The sequence below is a fragment of the Musca vetustissima genome, unplaced genomic scaffold (genome assembly GCF_032173495.1).
Source record: "Musca vetustissima isolate MV318-11 ecotype Yass unplaced genomic scaffold, APGP_CSIRO_Mvet_v1 utg249048, whole genome shotgun sequence".
Taxonomy (NCBI): Eukaryota; Metazoa; Arthropoda; class Insecta; order Diptera; family Muscidae; genus Musca; species Musca vetustissima.
The window spans coordinates 15,426-32,017 of record NW_026880587.1 but is presented as its reverse complement, the minus strand read 5'-3'; the positions used below and the strand labels follow the sequence as shown (position 1 = coordinate 32,017).

General features: G+C 35.6%; 1 protein-coding gene and 2 non-coding genes across 3 annotated transcripts; 2 read left to right on the top strand and 1 right to left on the bottom strand.

The window, feature by feature from the left end:
* Positions 1-4,746: 4,746 nt before the first annotated feature.
* On the top strand, positions 4,747-7,456 carry LOC133326284 (trypsin zeta-like; the record flags this gene model as incomplete). The annotated part of the gene is made up of 4 exons (XM_061534960.1): positions 4,747-4,912; positions 5,000-5,035; positions 6,565-6,841; positions 6,899-7,456. Coding segments are annotated over 4 exons (1,037 nt in total), but the record flags the coding sequence as incomplete, so codon positions are not given.
* A 7,981-nt stretch (positions 7,457-15,437) lies between these two features.
* LOC133326285 (U4 spliceosomal RNA) lies at positions 15,438-15,578 on the bottom strand. The gene has a single exon (XR_009754184.1). It is a non-coding gene; the product is annotated as a U4 spliceosomal RNA (small nuclear RNA).
* Positions 15,579-16,127: 549 nt separating this feature from the next.
* On the top strand, positions 16,128-16,273 carry LOC133326286 (U4 spliceosomal RNA). The gene has a single exon (XR_009754185.1). It is a non-coding gene; the product is annotated as a U4 spliceosomal RNA (small nuclear RNA).
* The last annotated feature ends 319 nt before the right edge of the window (positions 16,274-16,592 follow it).

Below are 16,592 nucleotides of genomic sequence, written 5' to 3'. Positions count from 1 at the left end.
GCTAATTTTTTTGCCTACCTTTCAACTTCAGGTTGGTCTTTGCTATCATATGGTCGGCCCCATCCAAGTATGCAGCTCCGCTCAATGGGTCATAGACTATATAAGGCATGGATTTTTTAAATAATTTTTTCCAGCATCTATATAAGGCGTGGATTTTTTTAAATCGCATTTTCAACATCTATATAAGGCGTGGATTTTTTAAATCGCATTTTCAACATCTATATAAGGCGTAGATTTTTTTAATCGCATTTTCAACATCTATATAAGGCGTAGATTTTTTAATCGCATTGTCAACATCTATATTAGGCGTAGATTTTTTTAATCGCATTTTCACACATGGTTCCTTTTGAGAATATGCATAGAATCACTTTCTGAGACGATTTACGCGTCCATCCGTCCATGTTAAATTGTAAACAAAGTACACATCGCATTTATAATTCGAATTGGATGAAAGTTGACACAGGTCACTTATTTCGCCCAAGGACGAACCCTATTGAAATTGGGAAAAATCGGTTCAGATTTAGATATAGCTCCCATATGTATTTTCGTCCGATTTAATGTAAATGGTGTACCAAAGTCCCTATATATATTTCGATTTGCACGAAATTTGGCATAACGTACTGAATTGAGCCTAGAATGATGTCTGCCAAGTTTCGTGAAAATCGGTCCAGATTTAGATATAGCTCCCATATATATTTTTGTCGGTTTTAGGTAAATTGTGCACCAAAGTCCATTTATATGCATCGATTTGCACAAAATTTGGCTTAGCGTACTGAATTGAGCCTAGAATGATGTGTGTTAAGTTTCGTGAAAATCGGTCCAAATTTACATATTGCTCCCATATATAGTTTCCTCCGATTTTATGAAAATGCGCACCAAAGTCCCTATATATCATTCGATTTGCACGAAATTTCGCATAACGTACTGAATTGAGCCTAGAATGATGTGTTCTAAGTATCGTAAAAATCGGTCCAGATTTATATATAGCCCCCATATATATTTTCGTCCGATTTAATGTAAATGGTGTACTAAAGTCCCTATATAACTTTCGATTTGCACGAAATTTGGCACAGCGTACTGAATAAAGCCTAGAATGATGTGTGTTAAGTTTCCTGAAAATCGGATCAGATTTAGATATAGTTCCCATATATATTTTCATCCGATATAAGGTATATGGTGAACCAAAGTCCCTATATATCTTTCGATTTGCACGAAATTTGGCACAGCGTACTGAATTAAGCCTTGAATGATGTGTGGTAAGTTTCATGAAAATCGGATCAGATTCAGATATAACCCCCATATATAGTTTCGTCCGATTTTATGTAAATGGCGCACCAAAGTCCCTATATATCTTTCGCTTTGCACAAAATTTGTCACAGCTTAATGAATTAGGTCTAGAATGATGTCTGCCAAGTTTCGTGCAAATCGGTCCAGATTTTGATATAGCTCCCATATATATTTTCATCCGATTTTATGTAAATGGAGCACCAAAGTCCCTATATTTCCCTCGATTTGCACGAAATTTGGTACAGCGTACTGAATTATGTCTAAACGATGTGCGTTAAATTTCGTGGAAATCGGTTCAGATTTAGATATAGCTCCCATATATATTTTCGTCCGATCTTATGTTAATGAAGCACCAAAGTCCCTATATATCTTTCGATGTGCACGAAATTTGGCACAGCGTAATGAAATAGGTCTAGATTGATGTGTGTCAAGTTTCCTGAAAATCGCTTCAGATTTGGATGTAGCTCCCGTATATAGTTTCGTCCGATTTTATGTAAATGGCGCACCAATATCCCTTAATATCTTTCGGTGTGCAAAAATTTGGCACTGCGTAATGAGTTAGGTTTAAAATAATGTATGTTAAGTTTCCCGAAATCGGTTCAGATTTAGATATAGTTTCTATATCTGACCAAATGAAAAATTAAGTATCGGTTGCAGAATGACATGTTTATGGATCCACTTTAATTTTACTGGTCCTTTAAAAATGCGACTTCGTTTAGGATTCATCTGTTGAATATGCCCAAAGTGGTGAAGGGTATCATATAGTCGGCCCAGTCCGACTTTATTACTTTCCTTACTGGTTTAAAGATGATTTTTCTAGAGCCATATATAAGTCGTGGATTTTTTAAAGAAGGCAAGGGCCTAATGAGAGGGGCGATTTTTTAAGCGTAGATTTTTAAATAGTATTTTTCCAAGACCATGTTATTTGTTTATTTTCCTAGATGACTGGTCTACATTCTGTCTGTATACAAAATCGTGAAATTTGTTTTTTTTTTATATTTGATTAATTTATTTCAGTATTGTAAATTAGTATTTTTATCGGCCTTTGTTTTGTATTGAATTTGCTCAGCATCACTGCAATTCTTTTTTTTGTGTTTTGCCTATCATAAAGATAAACAAAAAAAAAATATTTTGCAAAGATAAAATGTGTTGTCTTATCTTTTATTTGGTCTAATAGCATTGTTTATGCCAGTTAAGCTCTGTGATTTTTTTTATTGTAGCAATTTAGAAATTAGGGGTGTTCCAACATGGTGGATTCTAGAAAAATAATGGTTTTGTTCAGGTATCAGAAAAATATTATTTATGTACCTACTCATTGTGTGGATTTTCAAAAATATGTTTTTTTTGGAAATCAATCGAAGGCGTGGATAAAAAATATTTTAGGGACGTAAAGCCTGGATTTTTAAAAAAATGTTTTCTTAGGGACCAATACAAGGCGTAGACTAAAGGACCTACCCAAGGCGTGCATTTTTTAAAAATAAATTTTAAGAGTTGAAGAAAAAATTAACAACCAATACAAGGCGTTGATTTTTAGGGACTAATACAAGACGTGGATTTTTAAACAATATTTTCTTTTTATACAATTTTTTAGGGATCTGTATTAGGAGTGGATTAAAAAATATTTCATAGGTTCAAAATAGGACATGGATTTTTAAAAAATATTTTCTTAGAGACCAATACAAGACGTTGATTAAAAAAACCAGTAAGGAAAGAAGTAAAGTCGGAGGGGACCGACTATATGCTTCTTACAATGGGACAAAATTATGTAAATCAATTTGAAGCACATAAGCTATATCGAAATCTAAACCGATTTCAACTAAACTTGCAACACATTATGTTATAGCAACTTCAGTACGTAGTGCAAAATTTTGTGCCGATTGGACCCACCTTGTCGAAGCAATTATCTCCAGCCTCTAAGTTATATTAACTTCAGTACGTTGTGCAAAATTTGTGTCAATTTTGTGTAAAATCGGACGAAAATATATATGTAGAAGTTATATCAAAATCTGAACCGATTTCAATGAGACTTGCCAGAGATTAACTACAGTTTATTGTACAAAATTGTATGGCAATCGGACACACAAGTGCACAGGGACTTTGCTACACCATTTACATTAAATCGGACGAAAATACATATATGGGAGCTATATCTAAATCTGGACCGATTTTTACAAAACATAACACACATCATTCTATACTTAATTCAGTACGCTGTGCCAAATTTCATGCAAATCGAATGATATATAGGGACTTTGGTGCACCATTTACATTAAATCGGACGAAAATATATATGGGAGCTATATCTAAATCTGAACCGATTTTCAGGAAACTTAGCACACATCATTCTAGGCTCAATTCAGTACGCTGTGCCAAATTTCGTGCAAATCGTACAATATTTGCTACACCATTTGCCTTAAATCAGACGAAAATATATATGGGAGCTATATGTAAATCTGAACCGATTTTCACGAAACTTTACTCACATCATTTTAGACCCAATTTAGTACGCTACGCCAAAGTTCGTGCAAATCGAAAGATATATAGGGACTTTGGACACCATTTACATGAAATCGGACGAAACTATATATGGGAGCTATATCCAAATCTGAACCGATTTTTCCCAATTTCAATAGGATTCGTCCTTGGGCCAAATACGTGACCTATGCCAAAATTCATCTCATTCGGATCATAAATGCGACCTGTACTTTGTTTACAATTTAACATGGACAGACAGCGGACGGACGGACGGACATGCATAAATCGACTCAAAAAGTGATTCTATGCATATTGTGAAAAGGAACCATATGTCTCTCTTTTTCTTTTGCCTGTTACAAACACATGCACAAAGACATAATACCCTGTAGTACAGAGTGGTGAAGGGTATAAAAATAATTTTAGGGGCACTTGCTTTTCTGTTTTCTAAAATATTTCTTAAATAGATTTTGTTGTGCCAACCCTAATATCTGCAAAACTAGATATAGTAATAGAAAAAAAGAACTGTCAACAGCAACTATGTCATAATCTAAATTTTATCATTCACACTAAAGTCAATAAGATAAGAGATTCATTTGTGCTGGATGGTGGGTTGGTTGGCCTGGCTGGCTGGTTGGCTGGCGGTATTTACGAATTGCTTACAACTCAAATATTGTTTTATTTTTTTCTGCTTCGGTTTGTTTTGGTTTTTTTTCGGGATTCTCATATGTGATTTTTATTTTGGTGCCGAACACATTTTGCGAAATAACAATTTCCAGAAATAAATTCCCGTTCAGTTTTGTTAGTATTCTGTGATGATAAACACAAAAAGAAAGAAACAAAAATGTTCAGCAACCTAGGAAAAATATTTGCTGTTGTTATTTTCACTTGCCATGGAATTTGGGCAGGTAAATTAATCAATTTCAATACAAAAAAATATATATTTAAATCGATTTCCGAACCTTGTCTTTGTTTCGTGTTCTTAAGATCCCTTACAATTCAAAAGTGAACCGGTGGATATAACATCCGCACCATGGCAAGTCTCGGTGCGTCTTAAGGCCATTGACTTGGAATATTATGGTGATGGACATATTTGCGGTGGTTCGGTGATATCTCAACGTGTGGTGTTGTCCGCGGCTCATTGTGTCGTCAGGTAAAGGATGTAATAAATATTTTTTTTTCAATGTACATTGAAATTTATTTATGATTGGTTTTACATGTGTGTGTGTTTTGTTTACAGGGATGACGATGAACCCGAAGGTGACAACTCCGATAAGTACGTAAATTTTGTAATTAAAATAAATATGCCCTGCACCACTACATCATAAGAAGGATAATAGATGACGGTTGGAAAGATATTTTTAAAAATCCACGCCTTGTGTAGATGTTTGAAAAAAAATTTTTTAAGTCCACTCCCTATGTAGATCCCTGAAAGATCTTTAAAAAAAATCCACGCCTTGTGTAGATGTTTGAAAAAATATTTTTTTTTTTTTAAATCCACTCCCTATGTAGATAAAATCCCTATGATATAAAATCTTTTAAAAAATCCACGCCTTCGTGTAGATCTCTGAAAAAATATATTTTTAAAAATCAAGGCGGGTATTTGTAAGAAATATTTTTAAGGTCCTGGGAAAGACCCTTGCACTCCCTTCTGTTTCTCCTATAGAGGCTAGCCCTCTTATAGGGGATCTAAGACCATTTGATTACACCCTTCAACACACTGTGGTACAGGGTATTATGTCTTTGAGCATATGTTTGTAACAGGCACAACTAATCGAGATAGACCCATGGTTCCTTTTGAGAATATGCATAGAATCACTTTCTAAGTCGATTTATGCATGCCGGTCCCTCCGTCTGTCCGTCTGTCCATGTTAAATTGTAAAGAAAGTACAGGTAGCATTTATGATCCGAATTGGATAAAATTTAGCAGAGGCCACTTCTTTGGCCCAAGAATGAGCCCTGGTGAAATTGGAAAAAATCGGTTTAGATCTAGATATAGCTCCCATCGATTTCGTCCGATTTAAGGTAAATGGTGTAGCAAAGTCCCTATATATCTTTCGATTTGCACGAAATTTGGCACAGCGTAATTAATAAGGTCTGGAATGGTGTGTATTAAGTTTCGTGAAAATCGGTTCAGATTTAGATATAGCTTCCATATATAGTTTCATCCGATTTAAGGTAATTGGTGCACCGAAGACCCTATATATATCTTTCGATTTGCACGAAATTTGGCATAGAGTAATGAATTGCGTCTCTAATAATGTGAGTAAAGTTTCGCGAAAATCGGTTGAGATCTAGATATAGCTCCCATATATATCTTCGTCCGATTTGAGGTAAATGGTGTACCAAAGTCCCTATATATCTTTCGAATTGTACGAAATTTGGCATAGCGCACTGAATGAAGTCTAGAATAAAGTGTGCAAAGTTTTGTGAAAATCGGTTCAGATTTCGATATAGCTCCCATATATAGTTCCGCCCGATTTTAGGTAAATAGTCCACTAAAGTCCTTGGAAATCTTTTGATGTGCACGAATTTTGGCATAGCGTACTGAATTAAGTCTATAATGATGTGCGATTTAGATTTAGCTCCCATATATATGTTCTGCCGATTTAATGTAAATGTTGCATCAAATTCTTCATGTTTTTTAAGAATAGAATGACGTAATTGCGTGCAGAAGTACATTTTAGTTCATCCAATTTCATGTTAATGACCCTTCTACACTATGGTGAAGGGTATCATATAGTCGACCCCGTCCGACTTTACCACTTTCCTTACTGATTTTATTGTTGTTTCCTATTTTTACAGTGACAATATTATCAAATATCGAAAACCCGAAGATTTCACCTTGGTCATGGGTACTGACTTACTAACAGAAATTTCGGCCTTCACCCTGCAATACGATGTGCTGCAAATAGCCGTTCACGAAGCATTTGATATGCCAACTTTGGTGAATAATATTGCCATGTTCTTTATTAATGGTCATATACCCTGGTCCTGGCCAACTGTAAAGGCCATACCATTGAGTATCCAACCACAATTGGATGGTGTGTTGTGTTCCACCTCGGGGTGGAATATTAGTGCGGTAAGAAAAATCAAAATTATAAAAATTAAAAAAAATAATATTTTTTTATACACTCAGGAATACCCCTCCCCTCTGCTGAAAGCCATCCTGCTGCCCATTGTGGAACCGAAAATTTGTAGTAAATTTTATGGTGATCTCACCACAGATCTCATTTGTGCCGGTTACGAGGAGCATGTACCACATGATTTTTGTGAAGGCGACTCCGGTGGCCCTCTGGTGTGTTTGGGCCATTTGGCTGGCATTATCCTGGAGGGTAATAGCTGTGCCCGCACCCAATATTTGGGTTTATATGTCAATGTCCTGTATCATTACAATTGGATTGTGGGGAAAAATAAGACATTCGATTATAGTTATTATGAGGACTATGAAGATGAAATAACGGTGACGGGTGCATCGGAGGAGGATCCGATTTTGAAAAAGGAGGATACACTTTCCGAAGAGGTTTTGGTGTCGACAAATAAGACATATAATTATTACGATGATGATGATTATTTCGAGAAGATCATATCGGAATATACCAAGGGGGAGAGGAGCTATGCCAATGTGGCAACAAGGATGGAGAGGTGGATTTGGGCCACTGTTGTGGTCATACAAATTACGTTTTATGTTAAATAAAAAATATTTGAAAAGAAAATCTTAAATTATTGAATTAATTTTTAACATCTAGGAAATTTCTTATGGCCCTGGAAAAAAATTATTTAAAAAATCTACGCCTTCTATGGCCCTGGAAAAAAAAATTATTTAAAAAATCTACGCCTTCTATGGCCCTGGGAAAAAATTATTAAAAATAATCTACGCCTTCTATGGCCCTGGAAAAAAATATTTAAAAAAATCTACGCCTTCTATGGCCCTGGAAAAAAAATTATTTGAAAAAATCTACGCCTTCTATGGCCCTGGAAAAAATTATTTAAAAAAATCTACGCCTTCTATGGGTCCTGGAGAAAATATTCTTTAAAAATCTACGCCTTCTATGGGTCCTGGAGAAAATATTCTTTAAAAATCTACGCCTTCTATGGCCCTGGAAAAAAAATTATTTGAAAAAATCTACGCCTTCTATGGCCCTGGAAAAAAATTATTTAAAAAAATCTACGCCTTCTATGGGTCCTGGAAAAAATCTACGCCTTCTATGGCCCTGGGAAAAAATTATTAAAAATAATCTACGCCTTCTATGGCCCTGGAAAAAAATTATTTAAAAAAATCTACGCCTTCTATGGCCCTGGAAAAAATTATTTAAAAAAATCTACGCCTTCTATGACCCTGGAAAAAAAATATTTGAAAAATATGCGCCTTCTATGGCCCTGGAAAAAAAATATTTGAAAAATATGCGCCTTCTATGGCCCTGGAAAAAAAATATTTAAAAAATCTACGCCTTCTATGGCCCTGGAAAAAAATATTTAAAAAAATCTACGCCTTCTATGGCCCTGGGAAAAATTATTTTAAAAAATCTACGCCTTTTATGGCCCTAGAAAAAAAATATTTGAAAAATGTGCGCCTTCTATGGCCCTGGAAAAAAATTATTTAAAAAAATCTACGCCTTCTATGACCCTGGAAAAAAATTACTAAAACAATCTACGCTTTCTATGGCCCTGGAAAAAAAATTTTTTAAAAAAATCTACGCCTTCTATGGCCCTGGAAAAAAATTATTTAAAAAAATCTACGCCTTCTATGGCCCTGGAAAAAAAATATTTAAAAAAATCTATGCCTTCTATGGCCCTGGAAAAAAATTATTTAAAAAAATCTACGCCCTATGTAGGCTATGGAAATAATTATTTAAAAAATCCACCCCAAAATGAATCTTCCCTCCTCAGAGAAAACCGTGGGAACCCTTGAAGAAAGTTAATTTTTTTATTCTTAAAGTTTTTGTCTTCAAACAAAAAAATAAATATAGTTATCTTTGATTCGTTAAAACTTCTTTGATAACCTTAGAAAATTTCTCCCACCACCTTTGTCTGGCCCACCTACTTACCACCCCTAGCTAATTTGTGGCCTTACGGATTAAAAACCAATTTGTGACACATTTTCCCAGCAATTTGAAAATAAGTGCTCTCGAATTTAGTTCACCCAGTCGCGCTTTTGGCGTCAATAAAATTTATAGACACCTTTCTACCACCCTGCAGAGAAAGAAAACAAAAACATTTTCCACAGACACTTGAATGGAACTTCAAAAACCCGCTCAAAAAATACCGATCACCCATAGACGATAAAATAACGAACCAAAATCTCTTTTTTTAAGCTAATTTGATAAAATCATCATCAATAAAATAACAACAACAACAAAAACCATAACAAAAATTAGTTGTTATTTACAACCACCCGAAAAAAATAATTCTAGGGTTATAAAGGTTTATAACACCCGAAAATGAATTGTAATTCACTCATTCACACCCCGCAAACGCTTTGGCAGTTTTTTTCCCCGAATTTTCGTTAAGCAGCCCAACAGAACATCGTCGCCAATCGGCCTATCGACATATTGATGAACATGTTCACATATTTTTTTGTCCGCTCCACTACGATCCGACCCACTAGTTGTTGTTGTTGTTGTTAATTTAATGATAAAATTATCAATTTGTTGTGCAGGGTATGTACTCGTATGTATGTCTGTTTGTACATGTGAGATTGTCTGCGAACATATTTTCTGGCTATGGAAAAAAATAAACATTTCCAATGATAAACAAACAATCATTAACGCGCCAGATAAATGCATACTGGCCGCATGAATGAACTTCGTAAAAAAATCGAACAAACGCACAACCAATAACAATAAATTCCCTTGGTGGGTTGATTGCAATGCCGCCGGCATAAAACTAACAACAACGCCAACACCGACCGCCCCAATGAATCCATCATCAATCGAAAGTGAAATATTGAATCTAGATATCGGGCAGATAATAAAAGACAATGGCAGTGGGAACAGTGGGGGATATTCTTTAAAAAATCCACGCCTTATATAGGCCTCTGGAAAAATATTCTTTAAAAAAAATCCACGCCTTGTATAGGCCTCTGGAAAAATATTCTTTAAAAAATCCACGCCTTGTATAGGCCTCTGGAAAAATATTCTTTAAAAAATCCACGCCTTGTATAGGCCTCTGGAAAAATATTCTTTAAAAAATCCACGCCTTGTATAGGCCTCTGGAAAAACATTCTTTAAAAAATCCACGCCTTGTATAGGCCTCTGGAAAAATATTCTTTAAAAAATCCACGCCTTGTATAGGCCTCTGGAAAAATATTCTTTAAAAAATCCACGCCTTGTATAGGCCTCTGGAAAAATATTCTTTAAAAAATCCACGCCTTGTATAGGCCTCTGGAAAAATATTCTTTAAAAAATCCACGCCTTGTATAGGCCTCTGGAAAAATATTCTTTAAAAAATCCACGCCTTGTATAGGCCTCTGGAAAAATATTCTTTAAAAAATCCACGCCTTGTATAGGCCTCTGGAAAAATATTCTTTAAAAAATCCACGCCTTGTATAGGCCTCTGGAAAAATATTCTTTAAAAAATCCACGCCTTGTATAGGCCTCTGGAAAAATATTCTTTAAAAAATCCACGCCTTGTATAGGCCTCTGGAAAAATATTCTTTAAAAAATCCGCGCCTTGTATAGGCCTCTGGAAAAATATTCTTTAAAAAATCCACGCCTTGTATAGGCCTCTGGAAAAATATTCTTTAAAATATCCACGCCTTGTATAGGCCTCTGGAAAAATATTCTTTAAAAAATCCACGCCCTATATATGGCCTTGATTTTTTTTTATACCCTCCACCATAGAATGGAGGGTATATTAATTTTGCCATTTTGTTTGTAACTCATCGAAATATTCATTTCCGAACGAAGGAATTGAGATAGGGTGCTGAAATTTTGTCCTTTGTCTGCAGGCAGGTCAAGTTCGAAAATGGGATATATCGGTCCACGTTTAGGCATAGCTCCCATATAACAGTGCCCCCCAAACGAACACGCTGAAATTTGGTACATTGGGTTCTTATTGGGTACTAACAGTCTCTACAAAAAAATTATAAATATAGATCCACTTTTTCTGGTAGCCCCCATATAACGGTACCTCCTAATTTTCAGTATTTTGGGGGCTTTGATCGCATTTTTCCACCGAATTTGCAGTAAATTAGTATTTTGAGTTCTTAATAGGTACCAAATCTCTCCACAAAAATATATAAATATAGGTCCATTTTTTCGGAGAGCCCCCATATAAGGGTACCCCGCAATTGTCGGTATTTTGGGGTTCTTGAGACCGATTTTCAACCGAATTCGCTGCAATTTGGTATTTTGTAGTCGTATATGGTAACAAATCTCCCTACCAAAAATTTTTAATAATCACCCCCTTTTTGGGGTTGTCCCCATATAACCTCTATTTATACCCTTCACCACACTGTGCTACAGGGTATTATGTCTTTGTGCATGAGTTTGTAACAGGCAAAAGGAAACGAGATGGACACATGGTTCCTTTTGAGAATATGCATAGAATCACTTTCTGAGTCGATTTATCCATGTCCGTCTGTCCGCACGTCCATGTTAAATTGTAAACAAAGTACAGATCGCATTTATAATCCGAATTTAATGAAATTTGCCATAGGTCACTTATTTGGCCCAAGGACGAACCCTATTGAAATTGAGAAAAATAGGTTTAAATTTAGATATAGCTCCCATATATATTTTCGTCCGATTTTAGGTAAATAGGGCACCAAAGACCCTATATATCATTCGATTTGCACGAAATTTGGCACAGCGTACTGAATTAAGTCTAAAATGATGTGTGTCAAGTTTCCTGCAAATCGGTTCAGATTTGGATATAGCTCCCATATACATTTTCGTCCGATTTGAGGTAAATGGTGTACCAAAGTCTCTATATATACCTCGATTTGCACGAAATTTGGCATAGCGTACTGAATTAAGTCTAGAATGATGTGTGTTAAGCTTCGTGAAAATCGGTTCAGATTTAGATATAGCTCCCATATATGTTATTATCAGATTTAATGTAAATGATGTACCAAAAACCCTATATATCTTCCGATTTCCACGAAATTTTTCATAGCGTAAAGAATTAGGTCTAGGCTGATGTGTGTCAAGTTTCCTGAAAATCGGTGCAGATTTATATATAGCTCCCATATATATTTTCCTCCGATGTTAGGTAATTGGTGCACCAAATACCCTATATATCTTTCGATTTGCACGAAATTTGGCATAGAGTACTGAATTGCGCGTATAATAATGTGTGTTAAGTTTAATGAAAATCGGTTCAGGTTTAGATATAGTTCTAATATATAGTTTCGCCCGATTTTAGGTAAATGGCGCACCAAAGTCCCTATATATCTTTCGATTTGCACGAAATTTTGCATAGCGTACTGAATTAAGTCTAGAATGATGTGTGTTAAGTTGCGTGAAAATCGTTTCAGATTTAGATATAGCTCCCATATATAGTTTCGTCCGATTTAATATAAATGGTGTACCAAAGTCCCTATATATTTTTCGATTTGCATGAAATTTGGCATAGCGTACTGAATTAAGTCTAGAATGATGTGTGTTAAGTTTCGTGAAAAACGGTCCAGATTTAGATATAGCTCCCATATATATTTTCGTCCGATTTAGTGTAAATGGTGTACCAAAGTCCCTATATATCTTTCGATTTGCACGAAATTTGGCATAGCGTAATGAATTAGGTCTAGACTGATGTGTGTTAAGTTTCCTGAAAATCGGTCCAGATTTAGATATAGCTCCCATATATAGTTTCGTCCGATTTAATGTAAATGGTGTACCAAAGTCCCTATATATCTTTCGATTTGCTCGAAATTAGGCATGGCGTAATGATTTAGATTTAGGTATAGCTCCCATATATATTTTACTCCGATATTGGTCTAGGACCAATATTTAGAAATGTCTTTGTAGATACACTTTTTGGTATGTTCCCTATATATTTATTTCAATGTCATTATATCTATGGTGGATGGTATGCAAAGTTCGGCCCGGCCATATATAGATGTTGGAAAAAAGTTATTTTAAAAATCCACGCCTTATATAGAGCCTTGGAAGAATATTTTTTTTAAATCAAAACCTCATCTAGGCATCTAAAAAAATATCAGAAAAATATTTTTATTTAAAAAAGTTACCCCCACTGTGCCACATTTATTCGTTCATTCGTTCCTTGAGCACTTACCACATAATCGAACAAATTGATGGATATGCTTCACCCACCAATTGTTGTTGTTTTTCGTGTACTTCTTATATCTTACCAGTATTTACTTTAGATATTCGAATTCTTGCAGTTAGTTGTTGTTGTTACTGCAATTGTCTCCAACGAAAAGAAAATTGTCCAACGAGAGGTACCCTCCTTGAAGGATTTGCTTGCATTATCTGTCTGAGGCGACATTGGGTATTTTGTTGACATTTATAAATCGCCCCACCCTCAACTTCGATCAATATTTGTTTCAGAGACACACATAAGCAGAGACACACATATGTACATGGACAATAGGGTAACGAGGACATACAGTTATATATCGGAGAATGGGAAATAAAATTTCTTCGTAGAGTAACCAAATCCAACCTATTGGGAAATTTAAGATCCAATTTTTCGGAAAACTATCCTTTAAGTCATTTAAATCCGATGGTCAAATATCCAATGAACTTAAGTCAAATATGCCTTTGTTATGGTAGCATGCCCTTGACACCCTATTTACGTTAGCATGTCCTTAGTATGGTAGCTTGCCCTTCAAATCCTAACTATCTCCTAATAAAAAAAATCCACGATCGGGTGTTTCGGGAACAATCCCATTTTAAGGAATTATTTCCAATGAACTTAAGTCCTTGGTATAGTAGCTAACCCTTAAAATCCTAACTATCTTCTTTATCGAATTTATCTCTCATCTATATATTTTTATACCCTTCACCACACTGTGGTACAGGGTATTATGTCTTTGTGCATATGTTTGTAACAGGCAAAAATAATCGAGATAGACCCATGGTTCCTTTTGAGAATATGCATAGAATCACTTTCTAAGTCGATTTATGCATGTCCGTCCGTCCGTCGATGTTAAATTGTAAACAAAGTACAGGTCGCATTTATGATCCGAATTGGATGGAATTTGGCACAGGTCACTTATTCGGCCCAAGGACGAACCCTATTGAAATTGGGAAAAATCGGTTCAGATTTAGATATAGCTCCCATATATATATTTAACCGATTTAATGTAAACGGTCCCTATATATCTTTCGATTTGCACGAAATTTGGTACAGGCTAATCATTTAGGTCTATAATGATGTCTGCCAAGTTTCGTGAAAATCGGTCCAGATTTAGATATAGCTCCCATATATAGTTTCGTCCGATTTCAGGTAAATGGTGCCCCAAAGTCCCTATATATCTTTTGATTTGCACGAAATTTGGCATAACGTGCTGAATTAAGCCTAGAGTGATATCTGCCAAGTTTCGGGAAAATCGGTCCAGATTTAGATATAGCTCCCATATATAGGTTCGTCCGATTTCATGTAAATGGTGCCCCAAAGTCCCTATATATCTTTTAATTTGCACGAAATTTGACATAACGTACTGAATTAAGCCTAGAGTGATTTCTGCCAAGTTTAGAGAAAATCGGTCCTGATTTAGATATAGCTCCCATATATAGTTTCGTCCGATTTTATGTAAATGGTGCACCAAAGTCCCTATATATCTTTGGATTTGCACGAAATTTGGCATAACGTACTTAATTGAGCCTAGAATGATGTCTACCAAGTTTCGTGAAAATCGGTCCTGATTTAGATATAGCTCCCATATATAGTTTCGTCCGATTTTATGTAAATGGTGCACCAAAGTCCCTAGATATCTTTCGATTTGCACGAAATTTGGCATAACGTACTTAATTGAGCCTAGAATGATGTCTACCAAGTTTCGTGAAAATCGGTCAAGATTTAGATATAGCTCCCATATATAGTTTCGTCCGATTTCATGTAAATGGTGCCCCAAAGTCCCTATATATCTTTCGATTTGCACGAAATTTGGCATAACGTACTGAATTGAGCATAGAGTGATGTCTGCCTTGTTTCGTGAAAATCAGTCCAGATTTAGATATAGCTCCCTTTTATTATAGATTGATTTTAAGTAATTGACGCACTAAGGAACCAATAGGCTGATAGGAACAAAACGTTCTGAAATTAGCATAACCTAATCTGTGACAAGTTTGTTTGAAATCGCTTAATATTTGGATAGAGCTTCCATATATATTTCCGCCCGATTTCAACTAAATTGGGCATCAAACTCCTCATGTTAGTCAGATTGACATCAAATTTTGCACAACGTACAAAATTGAGCATAGAATTACGTAGTTGCGTTTTCTAGATGTACAGACATAGCCCAACGGATGACCTATTTATATTTGTTTGAAGTCGATTTACATACCTTTGTCCTATTGTAACTGACGAATGACATGTTTATGGATAAATCTAGGTAGATTCACATTTAGATAAATATCACATATTTTATTTCATCCAATTTCATGTAAATAGTCCTATTTAATACACCCATAGTGGTGAAGGGTATCATATAGTCGGCCCCGTCCGACTTTACTACTTTCCTTACTGGTTTTTAATTGATCAATTGATTGGCCCTTGCGGGCTTTCAAAAATTGGCATAATGGACGGTATTGCACGTCCACTATGACGAGGTATTGGTTAAAGTTTTCAACTAGCAATAATCGCACCTCAGCTGAGCTTCATTGGTTACGATATTACCACTGCGCAAGGCTAACGGTACAGTGCCACAGCCTAGCATCTTAAGATTCCACTTTCGTGAAGGTAATGAGAATTATGGAGGGCATAAATGCAACAGATCGCAACCACAATGCAATGAAGTCGAATAGTAGGCAAAAAAATGCAACCCTTGGGTGCAAGAAGCTGTAGGGATGAAAAAAAGCTCAAAACTGGTCCTAAAGCTTTTGTTATGAAAAAATAGGGAAGGAAATTAATATGCTTACAAAGGAGTATAAGAGTGGATGGGGGATGAAAGTTGATGGGTGATGAAGGACCGCACAATTGTACAAGTACAAAATATTGAGGGAAGGAAAATATTGAACTGAAAAAGAAAATCTGAAGCATTAAGGAGGGAATAAATTAAAAAAAAAACATTATAAAAATATTTATCGTCCCTTCAACCTCCTTAGGTACCTTGATAAACTCTCATTTAATGCAATCTCCAATTGAATTATGCACTTCGATGCCTTCATAGCCTTCGCATAATTCTCATTACCTCGAAGAACAAACTATCACAATTAACTCAAGAATCTCCATCACTGGCTAGACTTGCGCAGTGGCAGTATTGTAACCCATGAAGCTCTAGCTGAGGTGCAATTATTGCTAATTGAAAACTTTAACCAATACCTCGCCATAGTGGACGTTAAAATATTAATGTTTATTATGACAATTTTTCAAAGCCCGCAAGGGCTAATAAACAAAATACCTTAAATAACCAGTCGGACTGGAGCTGACTATATGATAGCCTCCGCCACTTTGGGTATATAGTACATATGTACCCTTACAATTCCATGACAATATCGCCTCCAAGAAACATACTCATGCATTTCTGCAACCTATGCTAAATTTAATTTCGTTCGGGCAGATTTAGAGTCGCCTGCGTACCATGGGACAAATTTATGGAAAATGATTTATAGCAAAATTGTAGCACGCTATTCGGTACGCTGCACTGTTAAAAATTTAATCTCGATCAGACACCCGCTCGAAATATATATGGAAGCATAACGCAA